At 38.0% G+C, this 23,992-nt stretch overlaps 1 protein-coding gene and 1 pseudogene across 12 annotated transcripts in view; both read left to right on the top strand.

Annotated features, from left to right (window-relative positions):
* The window catches only part of RALGAPA2 (Ral GTPase activating protein catalytic subunit alpha 2), a 304,655-nt gene that overhangs the window by 160,390 nt on the left and 120,273 nt on the right, over positions 1–23,992 (top strand). For all 12 annotated transcript variants that reach the window (XM_036321186.1, XM_036321185.1, XM_036321180.1 and 9 more), the window contains 5 exons: positions 7,273–7,401; positions 12,820–12,948; positions 13,767–13,825; positions 17,517–17,625; positions 23,414–23,524. In XM_036321186.1, the coding sequence (XP_036177079.1) occupies positions 7,273–7,401; positions 12,820–12,948; positions 13,767–13,825; positions 17,517–17,625; positions 23,414–23,524 (537 nt within the window). The remainder of the gene's footprint in view (positions 1–7,272; positions 7,402–12,819; positions 12,949–13,766; positions 13,826–17,516; positions 17,626–23,413; positions 23,525–23,992) is intronic.
* Positions 8,456–12,932, top strand: LOC118662609 (annotated as a pseudogene).

Here is a 23,992-nt window from a genome sequence, read left to right as displayed (position 1 = left end):
AAGGTAGCTTTAATAATAGATCTGTTACAAATCATTTCACAGGGAATTTCAATAATATCCATTCCTAAATGAAAACTATCAAGTTTGCCATCTCCAAGTTTTACTAATCATTCGCTATAAGCAGAATCCTCTGATCTCATATTTGTTTTAAGAGACAACTTTCTGAAACATCCCCAAACACTACAGTACTTTAAACTCGTTTGTACTATGGCCAGTCGCATAGCATGTGGCACAACACTGAGACATTGTCGAAAATCCCTTCTGAGGAGAACTTTCCCACCAAATGCAACATTCAAATTCATAATTTCTCTTAGCAATCTATCTATGGCGTTTATAGCATGACTGGATGCCATGGTGCAGTCATCAATAATAAGTTAGGCCTTTTTAATGATTTAAGCAACTTCACTCTTTATATCAAGTATAGAAATTGAAGTTTCATTTAATGGAATTGATAATTTATATTGAGAGTGAAAGATTCTTCCACCAAGAAGTAAATTTGCAGCAATTCCTGTAGATGCTGTGTGTAAAACAGTACCACCACGACCTCTAATATAATGTATTAAAACTTTATAAATATATGTTTTTCCATTACCGCCTGGGCTATCCAAGAAAAAGCATTTGTTGTGTACAGTTTGATCTTCGATGGCGGAAGTTATAGTGTGAAAGAGTGCCAACTGTTCATCGTTCAGAGAATTTACCAAAACTTCTGCCTGTTGTCACTCATACGATTCATCACATGTAGTTGTATTCATTAATAAAGGATAGTCTGTAAGTTTGAAATGCGAACATTTCATTCCATGCAATGTGAATACTTATTGAATTTCGTTAAGGGCATGCATTTCAGTTTATACAGACACCTTCTCTTCAGTGTAATTTCCAATAAAAATCTTCAATAAAATGAGATTTATTCTCATCCCATAATTTTTCTGCATCAAAAGGACATCCAAACATGCATATATATGCAAAAAGTTGACATAGTTATTTGGGCATATTAAGGATGATGGCATCATCAATCATATCTTTCCAGATAGTGTCAATGATTAATAATCCTCTATGTTTAGCAGCTTCACAAAATGTATCATAAACGACACCTCCTACAGTTCACAGATCAGCAAAACTCCCCGCACCTTTTACATGCAGAAGCAATAGTCTAAGGTAATATCGTTCTGGTTCTCTAACGCTCACAGTGAACGGTCTTCCTGACACTTTATTCCCGTACTTTTGGCGTTTCTCCACGAAGAATTAGTAAACACAGAATGTTGTGGAATCTCCCAATAATAATAATTATGCACGTTGGAATCTTCTCTATTCAATAAAATCCAAGCCATCAAAGTCGTTATGCCTTTTAGCCCTATCTATAACTTCAGCAAAATCATCGGTATGAAAATACAAATTCTGATCATTTGACAACTGAATAGCTAATCTTGTGATTGTATGAGATTGGTCAGGGTCCGGGGTGCAGGTGACCGGGATTCGAGGCTGTCATGGCGCAGACAGCAAGCTGACCAACGCCAATTCTGTGAGGAATGGGGCTCCCGCCTCCCTGCTGCCAGAGTCCGGGGTGCACGTGAACGGGATTCGGGGCTGTCAGGGCGCCAACAGCAAAGTCTGGGTCAGTGTTCATCATAGCTACCGGCTGGTCGTCTGGTCGTTGTTCGTTCTGGTCGTTATGCTGTAACGGTCGCTGGGCTTTTATTATATAGGATGTTTGTGTAATTAAAATTATGTAGAAAAGTTTAATTGCACAGGAAAGTTTTCTATATGTACTACTATAATTTTAAACTTCTGAGTAGGTCTAGGATTGCATGCATTCACCAGTCACCGGCAGTAAAGAAATGCACATGGCTGGGCGTGGCTTAGCACACGTGGGAACATCAGCCAGCAGGCGCAGGCGTTAAAATTGCTGCTGAAAGTCACATCACTCGACAACAGAACCAATTACCTCAAGCCATGCTGTGTGATCATGTGTTAATCACTCCCCAAACATTGTTCACTAGCAGTGACTCTTGGATTTAAGTATGTAATTATAGTTGTAGATTTGTAATATTTATTCATGTCGGTGGAATTACTACAGTGTTTTTTCCAACATATGGCCTAGTTGCTAAAATTTGTTAAAAATGACAGTGAGTCAATAACAGAAAGTAACCTGTTAATTTAATTATAAGCAAATCTTGATTAAAGGTATTTTAAAATTAGCAGGGTGTTAATTTTCACTTACAAGATGCAGATCAGAAATTTTGTCCATTAAATCTGAAGTCCATTAAATTGAGGTCTGCAAAATCAAGGGTTTACTATAGTATTTAGAAAACTGCAAGATTGTGGCTATTACTGAATTGTTAAAGGAAGTTTAAATTATATTCAGGTTTAGTGCTAAAAATATCCCTTTGCATTCAAATTTTGTGATAATTAGCAATTGCACTTGGATGTGGTATGAGTCATACTTTTTTAATTAATCAGATGAATAGGATAAGCAGATCTGAACATTACCCATTTTACCAAACAAGAGCTTCCTATAAAACATTCTATAGTAAAGACAGGTATCTTCTCTGAAAAATAACGAAGTCATTTATTGTGTAGCATTTTGGTTTTCTTAAAGTAGACAGTTAAAGGAGGAATTCAGTGATTTTGCATACATAGGTTTTATTTCTTAACTGTTCTGCTTGGCCTTTGGAAGGTCCGAGTGACTTTAGGTGGAATAACCGGATCTGTTTGCTCCCGAGGATCAGGCGAGTTCGCCAAGGAGAGGCAGGGAGACAGATGGCTGGCTATTATGTTACAGCCATCATCTGCTGGGCCCTGAGCAAATATTAAGTGAATAATATATATGTAATTGGTGTGAAAGTACAGTTGCAATATTTCTAATTCTGTTTGAAGGATAGCAACTTCTTGAACATTTGTATTTTGTAGAATATATTGAAATGTCTTTGTTTACAGGGTTAATCCATTTTAAACTATTTTAAAGTGAACATTTTTCCCTCATTTTTGACACCACTGTGCAATATTTTGAATTGAAATGGCCTGTAATGGCCCCTTTCTCCCCATAACAACACGAGCACTAAATTATAGCTGTGCAATTATGTAAACAATGGAAATGCTTCCAGAATGAATCCTTCCTTTTAAATTTTCATTTTGTGTAATTGTTGGAAGGTTGGAACCATAATAAACAAAATTATTTTACACATTTGTCGTTCTAAAGGTCAATTATAAGAGAACTAAAGAAACTACACTATGCAAAATGAATAAACCAATTTCTGTTGCCATCACCATATGTTTTTTTCTTATCACTTACGGTTTTTCCAGTTACTGTGTACATAGCATTCAATTAAAGCGATTCATTTACCGGGCTGAATGTGGTTTGTGTTTATAGAACTGTGCTTTGGAGGAGAGGAAACAACACGCCTCTGTTTGAATTACCTGATTTTTTGTAAGATCGGTGATAAGAGACAGATGTTCTCACCAGTTACTTTCTCATAAACCTGAATGTTTTGATAAACTGCAAATTCACAATTACCATCTTACAGTCTGGTTTTCACATTCGGTGTAGCATGTGTGTGGACTTTCAACCAAAAACAAGAGAAAAATACCAGTTTTGTGGTCTGTTCACTATATTGCAACATTTTGAAGAATGAATTTTATTTTATTTCCCTTGAAGAGTTTTGTTTATGTTTTAAACTGGTCAATTTTTAAGAGTGAACAATTTCTGTTTTAAAGTAAATTTTTCATTGAACTTATTGTTTAGCTTATTTTTTTAGTCTGTGTAGAGTGTGAAAAAGGAACTAATTTTTGCTACTAGATTAATTTGTTTGGGATAAATTCTTGAACTCCTTAAAAAAATGGAGCCTAGAAAATCTAAAAACATCAGTTCCCTGTTTTTATTTCACCTATACACTCTAGCTAATTGTTGTAATGCTTTGCTAAGGATGTTATTTAAGGTATTAATTTCTAGAGTTTTTTAATTTCGGGAATAATGTAATTTAAGAAACTTATATGTGCCACCTTTTGAAATGTTTTAAAATCTTCTTTCTGAATATCAGCAAAACAATAGTTCACATAATTCTACAAAGTGACTTCTAGAAAGTGAAATATTTCATAGTCCTTCCATTTGTGACAAAAAAATTTTTTCACTTGTCACTCTTTACTTCTGTATGGCCCTTTTCATTTTACAGAGGACTGTGTTCATATCTAGTGTACCATTAGACACAGCTCTCTAAAGGGAAATCATCCCATTTTATGGAAGAGAAACATGAAGCTCTAGACATGCTCTGCCATGATCACATATTCTAGTGGCCCCAGTTCTAGCGGGCCATTTCCCACTGGTGGTCACAATGAAGGTAGCACTAGAGCATCAAATTGCATGGTGGAAATAATGGCCCCTTTCCAGTCCTTGGGACTCGCCTTGGTAGTACGTCTGGAGTGGGTACAGAACTTCTCTCCTAGCCTTCTGGGATGCAAACCAACTTTTAAACAAGGAGAGCCTCCGTCAGACAGCGACAGTTAGCAAAAATTCAGTAGTCTTGGTTTGCTGTTATTGTATTGATCTAAGGGTTATTTTCTGTTTATGAGACAACTTACTAGTTTTCCAGAATAATCTTATTTAAGTTCAAAAAAGTATGTTACTTTGAAAAACAGATAAATAATATTCACTTTGGATGTGGACATGTCAATAGCATGAGGTTGTACATGAATAATTGACATTTGGGAAGCTGTGAAGAAAGGTTCAGAGTGTCGAGATTTTTTTATTTTCCCAAAGATCCCCATTATAGCCATGAAGGTGAAAGAGGATGCTACTGGAAATGAGGGGAGTATTTTGTGGATGACCCTTTACTGGGAAAACACAGCTGCTCTCTTTTGAGTACCATACAGTTATTCCTAATTTAAAATGTCTTCACGAAGAGGAAATCTTTGGGTTGTTCTATTTCAGTTTGCACAAGCAAAATTATCCAGTAGATGGCCATAATTTGGCTGACTGGCCATATATTCCCCTCTTTAACCTGCACATTAACCTACTCCAGTGCCATCTTTAGCTGGCCAGGGCAGCACAGGCTCTTGCTTCTCATTGGGGCTCCGTCTTATGTGGGTGGCAGGGCAGGGTAGGTTAGCCATCTGTTATTTTGCACTCTCTTTCCAATCTTCTTGCCCATAGAAACAGGTTCCCTTGATGTGACTGGCCACGGTCCAGTGGTAGGGGGGCCGTGAGACTTTACCTCGGCTACCCACATTTCTGCTGTCTTTAGCATCAATGCCAACGTAGTGATTTTTTGTGAATGCCCCATTTACAGGTCATTGCTTTACACATATGAATCTCTTGAAGCAAAATGGATTTCATTTACAAATTTCAGCTTTAGCTTATTAAAGGATTTAGTTCATAATTACCATAAACTTATCCCAGAAAAGCATTTTATAATTAAAATTCTGAATTCCAGTTGTGAAAATGGTTTATTCAAGTGTGGGCTAAATATTTTAAAAATCTATAGTGTTCAAGGCTTAGTTCTTCATCTCAACAGATGGAATTAACACTATAAACATAACAAAGTTAACATCATGGTTGTTTGCATTATTAATCTTCAAATGCATGGCATTCTGCTACCTTGCTAGCCAGGTTTGCACGAATCCTTTCATTGCAGCATATGTCAACAGAAATGTACTCCCATCTGCTGCTGGATAGCTTGATGCCTGATATTCCGAGACAAGGGCCGCACAATGCGTACCTCTGTGAGTAATTACAGGTGTGTGGTGAGGAGCCCAGGGCATTAATCAGAGGCTTAATTATGAAAAAGGTGGATCTTTTGTTCCACTCTTGGAGCATGAGTTTACCACACACTTTCTAAACTGCAGCATCCATCTGCTCAGTCCCTTAGAATGTTTGTCTTGGCTGATACGGACGCTAAAGTGTATCAAAGGACGTGATTAACGCAGGTTTAAACATTAACTTGCAAGAAGTGTGGTTCAGGTTTTTCCTTCCTTCCTTCCTTCCTTTTATCTGTCTGCCCATCTATTTATCTATCTACCTATTTATGTTTAGCATAGGAAAAAGCTTGCTGAAATTCTAAAACTTTAGTACTTGCTGAACTCTTTATCATATATATATATATATATATGAGCTCTAATAGAATAAGCATTGTACAGTAATTTTAAAGATAGAATATAAAAACAGCACAATTTTTAGAAACTTAATGAGTCCATTGTGTAAGGAAAAAATTAGTCTTAAATGTAAACACAAAAACTCTTTAGATAAGACGTTGTTAAGTGAGGTTATTTTTATTACAAAGGACTTTTTTAGAATACGGCATGTTGCTACTCCCTTGCTCTAATTTAATCAAATGAAATTTGGATTATTTTGAAGGGTTTTTGAAATAGCCACACTAAAATCTGAGAAAAGAAACCAGATGTTTAAAAATTTTGCTTCTTGCTTTTTGAGACTAACTGTAGGTTGTATAACTACAAGTAACATAACTATAGTACTTTCGCATGTTTGATTAATGTGCATTGCCTAGAACTGCATAAAAAAAGTTTTTGGTTTTCTTACTAAGCTCCCTTTGCATACACATACTCACACAGATGGTTTCATAGCTGTGGCCTGACCATGGGTGGCATTAATGCTGTCCAGTGGCGTCCTGTTCTGGTCTGCCATGGGCCAGCCAGCCACCCACCAGGGAGAGGCTGTGGCAGACACAGGAGCACCAGGTGTCCGGGCGGTTGGTGGCCTGCATGCTGTGAAGAGGCTACTGCTGCACGTTGCACTGTACTTTGCAATCACACTTACACTCAGAGCCACACCAACTTCCTGCCCTTGGAGTGTGATCACAGCATTCTCATGGCTCATGAAATTGTTTAATGTGGAACCACCCGACGAATGAATAAAAATTTCCATCTCTTTGTCTGCTTTAAGATTTTTTAATGTAACAATATGCTGAACTTTTGAAAATCAAAGAATATGGAAAGGGATATATAAACAGAGATCTTATTTGTATATTTACCTCAACGCTCCTTTAGCTTGTCCAAGGAGCTCACCTGTAGGTGGAAGACATAAGTGTCTAGTCCCAACGCCACAATTCAGATTTTGGGCAAGTCGTCTTACAGTGTCTCGATTCTCTTACTTGTAAAATGGTACAATAGCTCTTGACGAACTCATCTCCAAGTATCCGTTTCACTGAGACATTTCTATGATCTGCGCCCTCGTAGGTTACCACGCAGGGTCATGTGCAGACATATGCCTCCTTTGGAATTTTGTTCTTGAAAATGACCGTTGTGTTTTCTCCCCTTTCCTTTTAGGATATCTTAAATACCATTATAAGGCACTGTCCGCCCCGCTTTTTCTCCCTGGGTTTGCCTGGCTTCTCAATGCTGGTGGAGGACTTCATCACGGCTGCTGCCAGGGTCCTCGGGACAGACATGCTGGCGGTGAGTATGACAATGCTCAGCATTCACGCTCCCAGGAGGCTTCACAGTCGCTAACAAGGTTCAGATTTCTCCACTCTTAACAGGTGTTGACTCATTAGTGCAATGTGAAACTGGGCTCTCGGGTAGATGCCCTGGCAGCTGATGTGTGAAATTGTAGGATAAGATGACACACTGCTATTGGAAAGGCGTTTCATCAAAAGGCCAGAGTGTGAAAAATCATCCTCACTAATATTTTCAGCACATTCACACAGTCAGAAGCAGGACTTGTCTCTTAGAATCTTACTAGCATTTGCTAGTAAATGGCACAGGCATAGATGTCTATAATAAAGAGAGAATTTTAAGTTTCTATTATCAGTAATGTTTGTTTTTCATTATTTTCTTGGTTATTAGAAGTCTAGTAAGAACTGTCTTCTTAAAATGTTAGAGCATAAAGAGATGTCCATAATGAAGATAGAATTTTGAGGGCACATTGTTATTTTCTTTGTTAATCCTCACGCAAAGGGATTTCTTCCATTGATTGTTAGAAAGAGTGGAAGGGAGGAAGGGAGAGGGAGAAAAAGAAAGAGAGAGAAACATCGATGTGAGAGAGACACAGCGATTGGCTGCCTCCCACACATGCCCCAACCGGGGATCCAATCTGCAACCCAGGTACATGCCCTTGACCAGGAATCGAACCCACAACCCTTCGGGGCATTGGCCGATGCTTCAACTGCTGAGCAGCACTGGCCAGGGCAAGTTACATTATTAATAAAGTTTTTCTCATTATTGTATGAGTTGTTAGAAGTTTAGTATAAAATGTTTTTAAATGTTAGAACACTAACATTTTAACTAGAAAATGAATATATATTTTCTTATTAATGTGCAGAATTCCTGTACTAAAAAATTAGAAGAAAGTAGACTGACTAAATGGGTATTCAGAGCTACAAAAAGAATTTATTTATAATCTCCACATGTACCTCACCTACTAAGGCAGTGTCTCAGTGTCTTTTGCGAGAACAGTCTTATATATTTAAATTTAAAGGGCTTCTCACATTTGTGCTCAGTATAACTGTTACTTTTTCAGATTCATTTTTTCCTCTTCAAATGGTATAAATAAAATTAGCTTTACTGGTCTACCATGGTCCACCCTTGCTTGCTTGAGTTCACCCTGCTGCTGCTGTTCTCGTCGGGTCTCCCATTAGTCTACTGCTGTCTCCTCAGCCACCTGCCCTAGTCTCCCAGGCTGCAGTGGGAGCTGTTGCCTGAGTGCTTTTCATCTGAGATGTTCAAGGCACTTTGTAGAACTTCTGCCACACAGGCCTGGCACCACATTAGAAAGCAATGCCTGCCATCCGGAAGAAATTTGTGATTGTTGGTGATGGAGCCTGTGGCTAGACTTGCTTCTCATCATTTTCGCAAGGCCCAGTTAGTTCCCAGAGGTGTGTATGTACGGTGTTTGAGAACTATGTGGCCGATGTTGAAGTGGATGGAAAGCAAGTAGAGTTGGCTTTGTGGGACACAGCTGGGCAGGAAGATTATGATTGCTTGAGGCCCCTCTCCTTCCTGGACACCGATGTTATACTGATTTGTTTCTCCATTGATAATCCTGATAGTTTAGAGAACATCCCACAAAAATGAACTCCGAAAGTCAAGCATTTCTGTCCCAACCTGCCCATCATCCTGTTTGGAAACAAGAAGGATCTTTGGAATGATGAGCACTCAGGGCAGGAACTAGCCAGATGAAGCAGGAGCCGGAAAACCTGGAAGAAGGCAGAGATATGGCACACAGCATTGGCGCTTTTAAGTACATGGAATGTTCAGCAAAGACCAAAGATGAGTGAGGGAAGTTTTGGAAATGGCCACAGAAGCTGCTCTGCAAACCAGACATGAGAAGAAAAAATCTGGGTGCCTTGTCTTGTGAAACCCTGCTGCAAGCACAACTCTCATGCGGTTCAACTGGAAGTGCTATTTATTAGCCTTAGTGTATGATTACTGGCCTTTTTCTTTTATCTACTAGAGGCCCGGTGCACGAATTTGTGCACCAGTGGGGTCCCTCACCTGGCCTGCGGATCTAGCTGAAACTGGCTCTCCAACATCCCCCGAGGGGTCCCGGATTGCAAGAGGGCACAGGCCAAGCCGAGGGACCCCACCAGTACACAGTCATGGCCGGGGAGTGACGCGAGAGGTTGGCCAGCTGGGGAGGGACAGTAGGAGGACTCCAGGGCATGTTCAGCCTGTCTCGCTCAGTCATGATTGGCTGGACTCCAACAGTAAGCTAACCTACCAGTCGGAGCGTCTCCCCCCTGGTGGTCAGTGCACGTCATAGCGACTGGACAACTGCCCCCTGGTAGTCAGTGCACATCATAGCAAGCAGTTGAGCGGCCTTAGCATACATTAGCATATTATGCTTTGATTGGTTGAAGGGACGACCGGACACAGCATATTAGGCTTTTATTATATAGGATAATTTACCTAAGATTACAAATCAGAAATCATCTTGCTACCAGTATTTAGAAGCCAACCATGATTATTAATAATGTCCAACCCACCTGACCACCAGGTCCTCTGACACTCCTCTCACAGCTCTCCTCAGCACTCTCACCTGACACACCAGGTGCAATTCAAGGAATTTCTTAACTTCTTCTTTCTAGAAAGAGAGTTAGGCTGTAACTACCTCATAACTAACATGTCTTGCCTGTCATCTGTCAGCTGCAAGCTACCCTGGTGAGTCACCACTTCCGAACTTCCTCCTGAACAGACTTCATTGGCATAGCTCTGGAGTGGGCATCCAGTGTTTGCAAATTGTGCTCAGCCATCCAGTCCAGGACTTTTGTTTGCTGGGATATTTTTTATTACTGCTTCAGTTTCAGTACAACTTCTGCCTATTCAGGTTTTCTCATTCTTCCCGATTTAGTTTTGGAAGATTATGTGGTCGAGGAATTTGTCCATTTCACCCAGGTCATCCAGTTTGTTGGCATATGGTTGTTCATACCATGTCCTTACAATCTCTTATATTTCTGTTATGTCACTTGTTATTTGCCTGTTTCATTTCTGATTTTATGTATTTGGGTCCTCTCTCTCTCTCTCTCTCTCTTTTTTTTTTTTTTTTGATAAGTCTGATTAAAAGTTTGTCAGTCTTGCTTATCTTTTCAAAAAAACAGCTCTTGGTTTCATTGATCTTTTGTATTGTTTTTCTGTTTTGTTGTTGTTTTTTTAGTCTCTATGTCATTTATTTCCACTCTGATCTTTATTATTTTCTTCTTTCTACTTACTCTGCACTTTTCTTGTTTTTCTCTTTCTAATTCTTTTAGTTATAGAATTAAACTTTGAGCTTTTTCTTGTAGCTTGAGGTAAGCCTGTAAAGCTGTGAACTTCCCTCCTAGGACTGCTTCTGCTATTGCTTATAGATTTTGGGTTGTTGTATGTTCATTTTAATTTGTTTCCAGGAAATTTATGATACCTTTCTTGATCTCATTGGTAATCCATTCATTCTTACATACTATTTAGCCTCAATGTGCTTGAATGTTTTTGAGTTTTTTTATTGTAGTTGATTTCTAGTTTGATGCCATTGTGATCTGAGAAAATGCTTGATAGGATTTCAGTCTTCTTAAATTTGTTAAGAATTTTTTTTTTTCTAGCATTTAAGAATGTTCCATGTGCACTTAAGAAGAATGCCACTTTTAGATGAAATGTTCTGTAGATATCAATTAAATCCATCTGATCTATTGTGTCTAAGTTTGCTGTTTCCTTGTTGATTTTTGTCTGGAATAACTATCCAGTGATGTCATTGGGGTGGTAAAGTCCCTTACTATGACTGTATTGCTATCGATCTCTTCCTTAAAGTCTTCCAAGACTTTAAAAAATACATATAGGTACTTCTATGTTGGGTGTCTATATATTTACAAGGGTTATATTTTCTTGTTGTAGCAAACCCTTTAGAATTATGTGGTGACCCTCTTTGTCTCTTTTTATGGTCTTTCTTTAGAAGTCTATTTTGTCAGACCTAAGTATTGCCTTGTTAATGTCTCAGGAAATTGTTCTGTGAATATATTTATGAGGTTTTTGTTTGTTTATTTTTGTTTGCTTACTTCTGTTGCTAGTGAAATAGACAGCACAATCTTTAAACATAAACAGGCCATTAAAAGTGCTATTGCTAAGGATGTAAAAGAAACTGATCACAGGCCACTGAAAAGGTAAAGAAAACCCAAACTGTTGTTAATTGAATAAAGGAAAAGCAGTTAGCCTGTAACAGCATTTTGGAGGCGTGATAAGTGAAAAAGCTAAGATGCTGCATGCCAGCTTCCTGAAAGACACCCCTAGAATGAGTGCTGGAAGTGATTCATTTAAGGCTAGTAGGGGGTGGTTTGATAAAGTTAAGAAAAGAAGTATTTCTTATAGATTAAATAATACATTAGACATGTACTGTTTGCTTATAGATTAAACAATGCATTAGACATCTAAAGCCAAATATTATAATTTCACACCTAAGAAAGGTTAAAACGTAATCATTTGGGGGTCTGGTACAAGGTAATTCAATTTACTAGTACATTATTTCTAATGGGAAAAAATGATTCAGTCTTCGAGCAGATTGATTCTTGAACAGCCTTCTAGAACTGAATTAACACATTGAGGATGGATCACGAGAATTCTTGCTTCCTATTACACGGTGTTTTACAAAGTTCCATACTTTAAGAAGATATTAGCTTATAAGAACATGTAATAACTTCAAAATGCAATGGGTATTTAATTTTAAAGCGTGCCTTTAACATTTATGTACAACCTTTTTTGTACTCGTTCAATAGAAACTTATCTGGCCACTGGGCAAAGCTAGCACTAAAACTACTGGTCCACAATGTGTTAAGTTCGAGAACTGAGGTTCCACTGTATACCTAATTCCAGTAATGACAAACAAGTGGTCTCGTACCTCACCGTATGTCAGACACTATATTTTGCTAAGCATTTCTTGGTGAAACGGGAAGTTAAGTAGATGGTGTCTTCTCTCTTTCTCTACCTTCTGATAGCCCAACCCCTTTTCCTTTTGAATTTTCCTTAACTGTCTTTATAGCAAAAATAATATTAAGTTGATATAATTTACCCTGCTTTGTCAAGAACATAAGATTTTTAAAAAAACCACAAAAACGGAAAGCAGTCATGAGAGAGTCAATCGGCAGACCACTGTTCACAATGCTTGTTTATATCCAAGTATAGTGATATTTTTCATTCCGTGGAAGTTAGCTTTTTCATTTAGGCAAACCTCTCCTGCTTAAGTAAGTATTCACCTGCGGGAGAATAACCAGGCATAGTTTGGTGTTTTTTATCTAAGATAAAATAATTACAAAGATTCCCTTTCATGGTCATAAAAGAAGTAAGACATGTCGTCTCTTATCTAAAGTTTCTAACTTATAAGAAGAAAAATGTGTTTCCCTTTCCTGTGTGCAGGCCCCTCGTTCCGAAGCTCTCACCATTCTCGGTTCTCTCGTCTGCTTTCCCAACGTCTACCAGGAGATCCCTCTGCTGCAGTCCGTGCCAGAAGTTGGTGAAGTCATCGCAGGAACCGAAGATGTCAAGGTACATAATGCACTTGACTAAATCTCAAGTTTAGAACTTTGCCATTCTAGCTCAATGGCTATCTCTTCCATTATTACACAGTGACCTGCTTATCTGAAAGTTTTGCTATGTCAAGTGAATGTTTCAATAGTTGTGTTTTTTAGAGGGCTGTTTTAGGGAGGTTAAAAGTATGAGATTCAGAGAATACTATAGTTAAAACTGAGAGGTTCCTTGGGTATTTTTTATTAGATCTGTTTATCATGCGTCTGGGTCATAACTATGTAACGAATCATCCTTTATAATAATTTTATTGGTTTAATTATGCTGCGTTAGCATATCAAATGAATTTATTTAAAACAATAATTGAAATAAGCTACATATTCAATTTCATTGCTGCCCTGATTAATTCCTACTAATAATTTGAAATTCCAAATTATTCCTTAGAGAATAAAAGTGAACATTTGTTCTCTCCTCCCCTGATTTTGGGGCAAACAAAAGTGCATTTTAAATCTCAGAATCGATCAAACTTCCTACCTGTAGTATATAATTACAATAATTAATTGAGTGTGCTATATGTAATCCAATTAAAGTAAAAGAAAACCAGGGATTTCCTATCTGGAAGTCTCACTGGCTTTGCTACATTTTTGCTGTATGTCCAGGAATTCTGTTCTCTAGACCAGCTTAGTTGCCCAGGGGCTCCCCCTGAGTCCCATAATTCCTCCCCCTGGTTCCCGGGTCCTTTAGGATCTCCTAACTGCCTGGAACAGTCAGAACGTGCAGGAAAACAACTACTAAGCAGCATTTTTATTTTACTTAATTGTGTTGTTGATTTTTTTTAGCATTACCTCATAAATATTTTACTGAAGAATGCCACAGAGGAACCAAGTGAATGTGCAAGGTAAATGTTGAATAAAATGTAAACAATTTTACATTTTTATGATACACATTTGTGTGTAAACACAATGTTACTAAACACATTATTTCAATTGCCCTTACACACACTAAAAAGTATAACAAATATTATATCAGGAAAATGCTTCACTTAATTTTTTCCAGTTTCCACTATGATTCCTTCATTGAGTTATGATTTATTTAGAAACATATTTCTTAATTTCCAAACATGGTTATTTCTGTTTATTTTTTGCTACTCTTGAGTTAACTGCATTGTGGGTCAGAAATGCTGTCTGCCCTGATAATAGTCTTAAGAAAGTATTGAAATTTGCCTTATGACCCTGTATGTAGTCAGTTTTTGCAGATGTCTCATACATGCTTGAAAAACAGTGCATGTATACACTGTTCTCCAGTTGTTGGGTATAGTATTCTAGATGTGTCTCCTTTATTAATTTTTAAATCATGTCCTTTAAATATTCCATAATCTTTTTAATTTTTTTATCACTTGATCATTTACTGAGAAAAATACATTAAAATCTCCCTAGTATATCTGTTCATTTTTGAAATATATAAATTTGAAGCTATGTTATTAGGTGCAAAGAACTTGAATTAGATCTATAGTGAATTAAATCTTTTATATTTATGTAGTGACCCTCTTGATCTCTAAGGGTAATTTTTTTATCTTAAAGACCACTTGTCTGATATTGATCCAGCTATTTTTAATAATAATTTCTATCCTTTTAAATTTAACCTTTTTGTATTCTTCTCTTTTAAATTCTCTTTTTGCAAAAACTATAGATCTTTCATCTTTTTTTTACTTTGCTATTGTCCCTTCCCAGTATTTCATTTTCTCCCTTCTCTTGCCTTCTCCTTTTTCCCCTCTCCTTTTTTACTTTCTTCCTCCTTCCCTCCTAGTCATTCTTCTTTCCTTCCTTGTTTTCTTTTTCTTTTTCTCTTTCTTTTTTTTCAGATTATTTTCCCACATTCTATTTATTACACCTGTTTTTTTGGAAGTCATAGATACTCTTTCAGTTCTTTTAGAGGTTACCTTAGAAATGTTAATATGCATACTTACCTTACTAATTCTGAAGTTAGTCTGTCTTTATCCTCAGCATTGCCAGTTCCTTAAAATGCAGTCTTCTGGTTTTGCTTCTCCACCACTACACCTGCTCTTTCCCTTTCTCCCTCTTCTCCCTAAACCTCTGAATGTTAGAGTGACTTGATTCTTCTCTCTCCATGACCTTCTAGATGTTTTTATTCATTCTAATCAGAATTTAAATTCCACCTACCTGCTAATGATACTGAATTTATTTACCTGGACCCTACTGGGAACCCATGATATATCCAGGCTTATATATTAAACTGCTTGGATATCTCAACTTAGATGTCTTAACATATCCAAACTTAATACACTGTAATGAACCACTGAGTCTTCTGACTGTCTCCCAGACTGCATCTTAGTAAATGGTACCATCGTCTAACTACATTTTTTAATCCAGAAGTTTGGAGAAAATTCTTTATTTTTCCTTTTCCCTTACCCACCATATTGAACCCTTCAACAAGTGTTGACAGTACCTTCTTTTCAAACCCCTTTTCTTGAGTGTAGAGAGTCAAATTTCTTTAGAGTTAAAAATGGGATAGAAATGTTATGATATGGTCAGTCTTTCTTAGTTGTGTATAAAAGGAATCAGGTAATTAAATTAAGGGAATGTAAGTGTAGATAAACATGCAGGCTGAAGTATGATTGAGATTTCAAATAAATGGAGAAGACTTAAGAAAGAATATAGTATGCTTGTGAGTGATGATTTAGAAAAATTAAGACAAAATTAGAAGTTTTTTTGTATAAACTGGACTGGTATGAGGTGGTAGCAAACAAGAGGGTATAGTGGAATACAGCAGAAGGGTGAAGGCAGTATTGCCATTAGCTAAAAAAAAAGTCTTGATAAATAAAACTCATTAAGGATCACAAAGGACATACTTGGGATACAGAGAATCTTAATTGGCAGGAAAGCCTAGGCATGAGGGATAATTGAGAGTATTAGAATTGGAAGATGCCAAATGGGAATGTTAAATGATAAATTTCAAAGAGAGAAAATAGCATGGAAGAGCTCTTATGAGCTACTGTGGCTTTAAAACTCAAAGCAAACGAGAGTAGTTTAGATTATAAAACCATTTTATGGGTCACAAATGTTCTCTATAGTGCAAAGCTAATAGTTACAGAGTAATGCAGGTCCTAGAAATGAGAGATCTTTGCCCTTAACAAATTACCTTTGACAAATAGGTTAATGAGTTGTAAAAAAAACCATTTGTATACACGCACTCCTAAACATATACACACATGCACACAAAGAAAGAGAGTCCCTTAAAATGGTAAAAAATGAATTTTTTAATATAATTACAAGTTGTATAGATTTTAGCGGATTGAACAGAGTCTGGGTTAATCTGGGGGAAAATAAAGAAGTGTAGAGTACCTGGGAATATAGAGTGCTATATGCAAACCAAGAATGCAAAGTAGTTTCTAGATGAGAATAAGCAAAGGTATTAGGTAAGAGAAGAGATAGATTTAGACAGTTCTGTACAGGAAGAACTATCCAGGGTTAAAATAGTGTGGAACTCCTGATAATGCTGGTGTGGGAGAAACAGAAATGGCCGGGCACACCTTGTAAACTGAGTTGCACTGCTTTAATGAGTGAATTTTGGCAGAAGGTGACACAATCTTCAAAGGGTTTTTAATATGTTTGTTCTGATGCACTTAGTCTATCCTAATTTAAAGAGATGAGAATCCAATGAAACTGGTGGTTTTAAGACCTCAAAGTATATTGATTTTAATTGTGGATTTATATTGAATACAAATGAACTTTCAGTGTAGAGAGCTGAGCAGTATGTCCATTGTGATTGGCACTGGATGTGACCTCTTATTACAAAGAACAGATACATATTACAGCCAATGTCTGACTCCGAGTTGTGGTTTGAATCACTTTTTGTTCTGAAAATAAGCAGTTTTGGGAACAAATATTTTAATTGTATATGTCGGCATTAAGAAAAAAGATAACAGGCATATGACTTTTTTTGGTTATTGTAAAAGATAGTGGAACATATCAGTTCCAATGAGAATTATCATTTAAAATTGATTTATAATTGAGAAAGTAATTTGTAAAGGACTGTGCGACTCAAAAACTATTCTGTCTTAATACATTGCTTAAGAGAAATAACAGTGAAACTTGTTTTGAAAGTTGTATTCAAATATTCTTTACACTAAAATATAGGATCTGTCTTCTATTTGTGATAGGTGTTGTGTATCTTATTTTAAGGAAAACAGTTACAAACTCAATTTCCAACAATATTCTAACATCCTCATTTTTTAATCTTCCTCAAAAATGTCTCAAAGCAGTAAAATGTACTTAAAATTAGTTTCAACAAAGATAGGTTGATATATGGGCTGTGACATTAAAAGAAAATATACCATTTATTTTATTAAATATTGAACTACTAACCATTCTCAATATTTCTTATTGTCCTGAAAACTAGTCTATGGAAGGTACCTTACCTTTTTTTCTCAAGAAGACATTTTGTTAATATAAATTTTGCTACTTCTTAAAAATATTTTGTCATTTGAAATTACCAAGAAAATTTGGTCCAGGAATTAAATTAAAACATTGAATTTAATGAAAATCTCCTTTCTTTTTCTTTCTTAAAAGATGCATTGCCATTTGCTCCCTCGGGGTCTGGATATGTGAAGAACTTGCACAGTGTACGAGCCATCCTCAGCTGAAAGAGGCCATCAATGTGATAGGTGTCACTTTGAAGGTATTACCAACTCATGATATACATTTGACATTAAGCCATATTCTAGGTTTTCAACCAGTTTTCATTTGAATTAGCCCCATCTTTATTTTCCCCTCCATTACCAAGAGGGTATTTTTTAAAAATATATTTTTATTGATTCAGAAAGGAAGGGAGAGGGGGAGAAAGATCGAGACACCAATGATGAAAGAGAGACATCAATCGACTGCCTCCTGCATGCACCCCACTGGGAATCAAACCGTGACCTCCTGGTTCATTGGTCAGCAGCCAACCACTGAGCCATGCCAGTAGGGCACCAAAAGGGTATTTTTAATTTAAAAATATGTATTTTTCTGAGAGCCATGGTGAATGTTCTGTGAGGTCCTCAGGAGAGGCCACCACTGGCTGCTTCCCCACTGACCACTGCAACCGGACCTCCAGTCTGAGCATTTCTAGACCAAGTTCAGTGGCAAATTGGGTTCCCTTGGTGGCTGGGCAGTTCCTGTGGCAAGCAGGACACCTGGAAGGAGTGACAATAAAGTGGGATTTTGTGCTCTGGCCTCATAGGTGGGACGAGGAGTGACATAGCAGTCCTGGTTATGACCTTGAGTGCTCACGGTCCTGCTGGGCTTTGGGCACTCTTGGGACATCTTTCTGCCTTTGCTTTGCTAATGAAAAGAAGAACTGCCATTTACTGGGTACTCATGCTGGGCCTGATTCATGCTGAAGTCTCTGAGTGCTTTGGTTAACCTTCCTGACAGCACTGAGGTAGATGCCACCATCCCTGTGTCACTCCAGGGGAAAGCAAGGCCAGGGAAATCAGGTCATGATCCCACAGTCATTCATGCTTAAGTGATGCAACCAGCGCTGAGAGCTGATCTGTGTGGCATGAGACAAAACTCAACTTTTATATGCACTGTGAGGCCACTTTTTAAACCAGAGCTCAAATTCTGCTGGGTCCTTTCCTGGCTCCTGCTTAGAAATGATGGCAGGAATTTTAGTATTGCTGTTAGTACACCCCCAGAACGAATAAGTGGCCAGCCCCTGGCAGGCATCATGCCGAAGGTTTGTGGAAGTTCTCCATTGCTAGGTAATTGCCCATTTTACAGTGGAGGAACTGAGGTGCAGAGGAGTTAAAGAATTTGTTCCAGGCTCTAGAGCAAGCATGTCAAACTCGCAGCTGGCGGGCCGCAGGCCTCGTGGCGGGCTGTGAGTTTGACATGCTTGCTCTAGAGTAGTGATGGCGAACCTTTTGAGTTCGGTGTGTCAGCATTTTGAAAAACCCTAACTTAACTCTGGTGCCATGTCACATATAGAAATTTTTTGATATTTGCAACCATAGTAAAACAAAGATTTATATTTCTGATATTTATTTTATATATTTAAATGCCATTTAACAAAGAAAAATCAACCAAAAAATGAGTTCGCGTGTCACCTCTGACACGCGTGTCATAGGTTCGCCATCACTGCTCTAGAGCAACAACCTGGCCTTGCTGAATCCTGAACTGTCTGCCTATCACCCACATGCAGGCTCTTGCCTGCCCTTCTTTGCTGTCTGCCACATGCTGCTCTAATAATAACAGCCATTGAGGTTGGCGCTTGTGACAGTCACCACCAGGCCATTGACAGCCCTGTGCCGCCTTTTGTGTGTCAGCCCACAGGATAACACCAGTGTTCCCCTGCCCGTGTCTCAGCATCCAGCCCTCTTGTCTGGCCCCTGCCTTCCTTGGCAGCCTGATTTATTGGCAACCCTCCTCACCCACCACTCTTTCTGGCCAAACTCAATGCTCCTATTCCCTAGGCGTGCCCTCTGACCACCTCCCTCTGTCACTCTGTCCTCTCCCTTCCCTCCTTGACATCCCTTGGGATTGCCCTTTATGTCTTGAGAGCTGGAAAAACGCTTGCTGGTGATCCCTGTGGAGAGGAATGGAAAATTAATTAAACCAAGATTATCACTTAGGAGTACTCCCTGTGCCCTGAGAAGGGAACTGAACCCTGACCTTGGTCATTGTGTTTAATCCTTAGAACTATCCTATAAGGTGAAGGGTTATTGCCAACTCTGCTTTACAGATGAGGAAAATAAGTTTATTGAGAATAATAGAGCTTGTCAGGGTCAAACCCAAGATACTCTGGCCTCATGTGTAGGCTTCGTCACAAATGTGGTGTGCAGGACATTCTCACTGACTTCCAAAGCCATGGAGAAATAATCACATACAAAATGGAAAAAGTTGGGTATCAATTGTGTGTGTGTAGATTCCAGTTAATTTTTTTAATATTTTATTTTTTCTATTCTGAGATCTGTTTTTCAAATTTTAATTTTTCTTAAATCTAGAAATGTATATTTAATGTAATGTGGTCCCCCCCCCCATCTTTACCCCTTTCCTGGAAAATATGTTAATAATTTGATATTATCTTGAAATTAAGGAGTTGTACAGATGTGCATATCTATATATCTATGTAGTATAGAAGAGAGATGGAAATTGGTAACAAGAGAAGAATATGAGGTTTTATTTTTTTTCTTTCTATTTATACAAATTTTCAAAAATTTCTGTAATTTTCTACAAATATGAGGAAAAACATAAGGCACCAGAAAAATATGTACCTGCCCTTAACTCTGTCACAGGTGTTGCAGCACAGTGCATGGAGGTGGATCTGCCACTCCTGTACATTCAGTTATTATTTCCATTTTAGAAATAAAAGAGAATATGACTAAGGAAAGCCAAGGAACCCCTCTTGCTCCAGCTTGAATGAAGTAGTCTTTAAAAAATGTACAAAAGATCAATGAAAAGCAAGAGCTGGTTCTTTTAAAAGATAAACAAGATTGGCAAACCTTCAATCAAACTCATCAAAAAAAAAAAAAGAAAGAAAGAAAAAGAAAAGAGAGAGGACCCAAATAAATAAACAAACTCAGAAATGAAAGAGTAGAAGTAACAACTGACTCCACAAAAATACAGGGGATTTTAGGAAAATATTAACAAATGATTGTATGCCAACAAATTGGACAATCTGGACAAAATGGATAAGTTCCTAAAATCATGCAATCTTCCAAAACTGAATCAGGGAATCTGAATAGACAGATTATTGGAAGCAGCAATAAAAAATACTCCCAACAAATAAAAGCCCTGGACCAGATGCCTTCACAGGTGGATTTTACCAAACATTCAAAGAAGAACTAACACCTATCCTTCTCAAACTTCCAAAAAACTCAAGAGGAAGGAAGACTCCCAAGCTTATTTTAGGAGGCCAGCATTACCCTAATTCCAAAACCAGGTGAAACCACGACAAAGAAAGGAAGTTGTAGGCCCGTATATCTGATGAACAGAGATGCTAAAATCCTCAACAAAGTATTAGCAAATGGGATCCAGCAATATAATTAAAAGATCATACACCATGACCAAGTGTGATTTATTCCAGGGATGCAAAGCTGGCATGATATTCACAAATAATGTGATACATTATCTAAACCACATGATCACATCAATAGACACAAAAAAGCATTCAACAAAATCTAATACCTTTTTTTTATAAAAACTCTCAGCAAAGTGGGAATAGAGAGATCATATCTCAACATAATGAAGGCCATATATGACAAACCTACAGCCAACATCAGTCTCAAAAACTAAAACCATTTCCCCTAAGAACAGGAACAAAACAGGGATGTCCACTTTCACCACTCTTATTCAACGTAGTACTGGAAGTCCTAGCCACAGGGATCAGACAAGAAGAAGAAATAAAGGCATCCAAATTGGAAAGAAGGAAGTAGAACTCTCATTATTCGCATATGACATGATATTGTACATAGAAAACCCTAAAGACTCCACCAGAAAACTACTACATTTAATAAATGACAAACATAACAGATCAGCTCAGACAGCCATTAATGCCATAAAGAAATGACAGCAGAGGGACAGGATGAAACAGAAGAGCTAGAGGGGGTGGACTGCAACTTTGGGTGGGTATGGTGGCTGTGCTATTATCTAAAAGATATGACAGCATCAGCCGAATGCAGATCTGGAGAATGAGTGCCTCAGGCAAACAAGGAGCAGGTGTAAAGGCTCAGGGCAGAAATAAGCCAGAGTGTTTGTGGGATGAGAGATGCCCATGAGAATCAGGTCATCTGAGGCCTGGACGGCTGGTTGAGGCTGTGAAGAACCCTTGAGTGCAGGTGCTCTTACCCTGGGTTTACCTTGCACCTGTCAGGAAGGGGTAGTCAGCAACTGTTTATTCTGTAGAATTAAAATTAATCACCGTCTTCCTTATCCTCTACATTAGTCACTGAAGTGCTAAATGTTAGCTTTTCTGTGTTGTTTGTGTGGTATCCAAGTCAGTTGGTGTCTGCTTCATGTGACTTGGAACTCCTTGGTGTGGAAATAACGAAGCTACCTATCCCGAGGTTTCCCAAACAGGGACACAGAGTCATTGGCAAACCTTTCTGCTCTAGATAATGAGGTGTGGGTGGCAATGTAGCCCAAGGTTCTGGCCAGGGTGCCCTGCCTTTCATGCACCCTCAGCCACCAGTCTTTGCAGGGGCTACCCCTCTGACATGCCATCTCAGAAGAAGTTTAAGCAGCCAGAGGAACTTGGACACATGCAGACTCAGGAAACGTACACAAAGTAATTGAATATATCATAACTCGTGAGTCTTGTTCTCATAGTCCCAAATTTTTAATATTTTTTTTATGTTTCACATGTGGGTTAAGTTTAATTTCCTAGGATAGAAAGATGTTTGATCATTCCATTTCTCCTTGTGTGAAATGATGATAACATCTATCTTAAAGAGCTGTCGATGAAGATTTTTCAACGCTAAAATGATTATCTTGTAAAAGGTTCAGTAGCAGATACTCAATAATGCACTGAATTTAAATTTCCTACTAGTCAACACTAGGATTTATGTGATCACATAAAAAAACCTTTTGAAGTTATGGTTTTAATTTCCAAATGATTAAATGATAGCTATTTGTTTCTACAGAATGTTATATAAATTAATATAACTAGTCTGGACAAGAGGCAGTTATAGAATGATGATCATTTATAAACTATCTGGTAATAGGACACATTTTCACCAAAATAAAAATTCGAAGAAACCCGAAATACTAATTCAAAAAAATCTATGCATTCCTATGTTCATTGCAGCTTTATTTACAATAGCCAAGATTTGGAAGCAGTCCAACTGTCCATCAGTAGGTGAATGGATAAAAATAGCTGTGGTACATTTACACAATGGAATACTACTCAGCTATAAAAAAATAAGGAAATCGTACCCTTTGTGACAACACGGATGGACCTGGGAGAGCATTATGCTAAGTGAAATAAGCCGGTCAGAGAAAGACGAGTAGCATATAATCTCACTCATATGGGATGTAATGGACAAAATGAACTAACCAGCAAAATAGAGACAGACTCATAGATAGAGAACACTGACAGCTATTGGGGTGAGGGTTTGGAGGGCTGGGTGGTGGTGGTAAAGGGATTGAAAAAAAATACTCATGGACACAGACAACAGTGGGGAGGATAAGGAATAGTGGAGGAGGGTAAAGCGGGGATACATGGTGATAGAGGAGGACTTGACTTGGGGCGGTGAACACACAGTACATACAGTGTCCGGATGATGTGTTGTGGAATTGTGTACCTGAAGCCTTTATAATTGTTAACAAGTGTCACTCATAAATTCAATAAAAAGAAAAAAAAATAAAGCAAAACAAGGAAATATATCTCTAAAAGGAGCTAGAAAGAAATAACTTACGTTCTTCCTTAGGAGTAATGTGCATGTTAAGTGAGGTTATTTAGTTTGGGGTTTTGTTTCCTTTCCTAGTTTCCTAACAAAATCGTGGCTCAGGCAGCTTGTGATGTTCTTCAGTTGCTGGTTTCCTACTGGGAAAAGCTTCAGACGTTTGAAACCTCTCTGCCTCTGAAGATTGCAGAAGTAAGTCTGTAATGCTGAAGCATAAGCATTTCCTTTTTGCTATACAGGGTTTCCCCCCACCCCACCTCCCCACCCCCGCCAAAAAAAAATGTATACACACTTTAACAGCTGATAGCTTGATTTTCAAAATGAAATGTATTTAAATAAACACTGCCTTTATCATTATTCAAAGTGTGTGTATACATTTTGGTGGACACCCTATATTTGATATTTAATTGATTGTAGATACTCAATTAATTGTTAGAGAGCGGACGATTAAATTGCCACGCGAGTCATTCATTTTAAGGTTGAATTGCACTGGTCCTCGGCTGTGATTTCAGGCACTATGTAGAGAAGCCACCAGTGTTCCAGGGCAGAGTCTTACACTTGGAGAGTTTGAAAGGCAGACACGACCACAACAAAGAGACCTTTGTAGCCTGGGCTTCATTCATCCAGAGTAATTTGGATGGTGCCAACGAGGAGTAGGCA

This window comes from Myotis myotis, unplaced genomic scaffold (assembly GCF_014108235.1).
Source record: "Myotis myotis isolate mMyoMyo1 unplaced genomic scaffold, mMyoMyo1.p scaffold_m19_p_9, whole genome shotgun sequence".
NCBI classification, from domain to species: domain Eukaryota; kingdom Metazoa; phylum Chordata; class Mammalia; order Chiroptera; family Vespertilionidae; genus Myotis; species Myotis myotis.
This window is presented reverse-complemented; position numbering and strand designations above follow the sequence as displayed.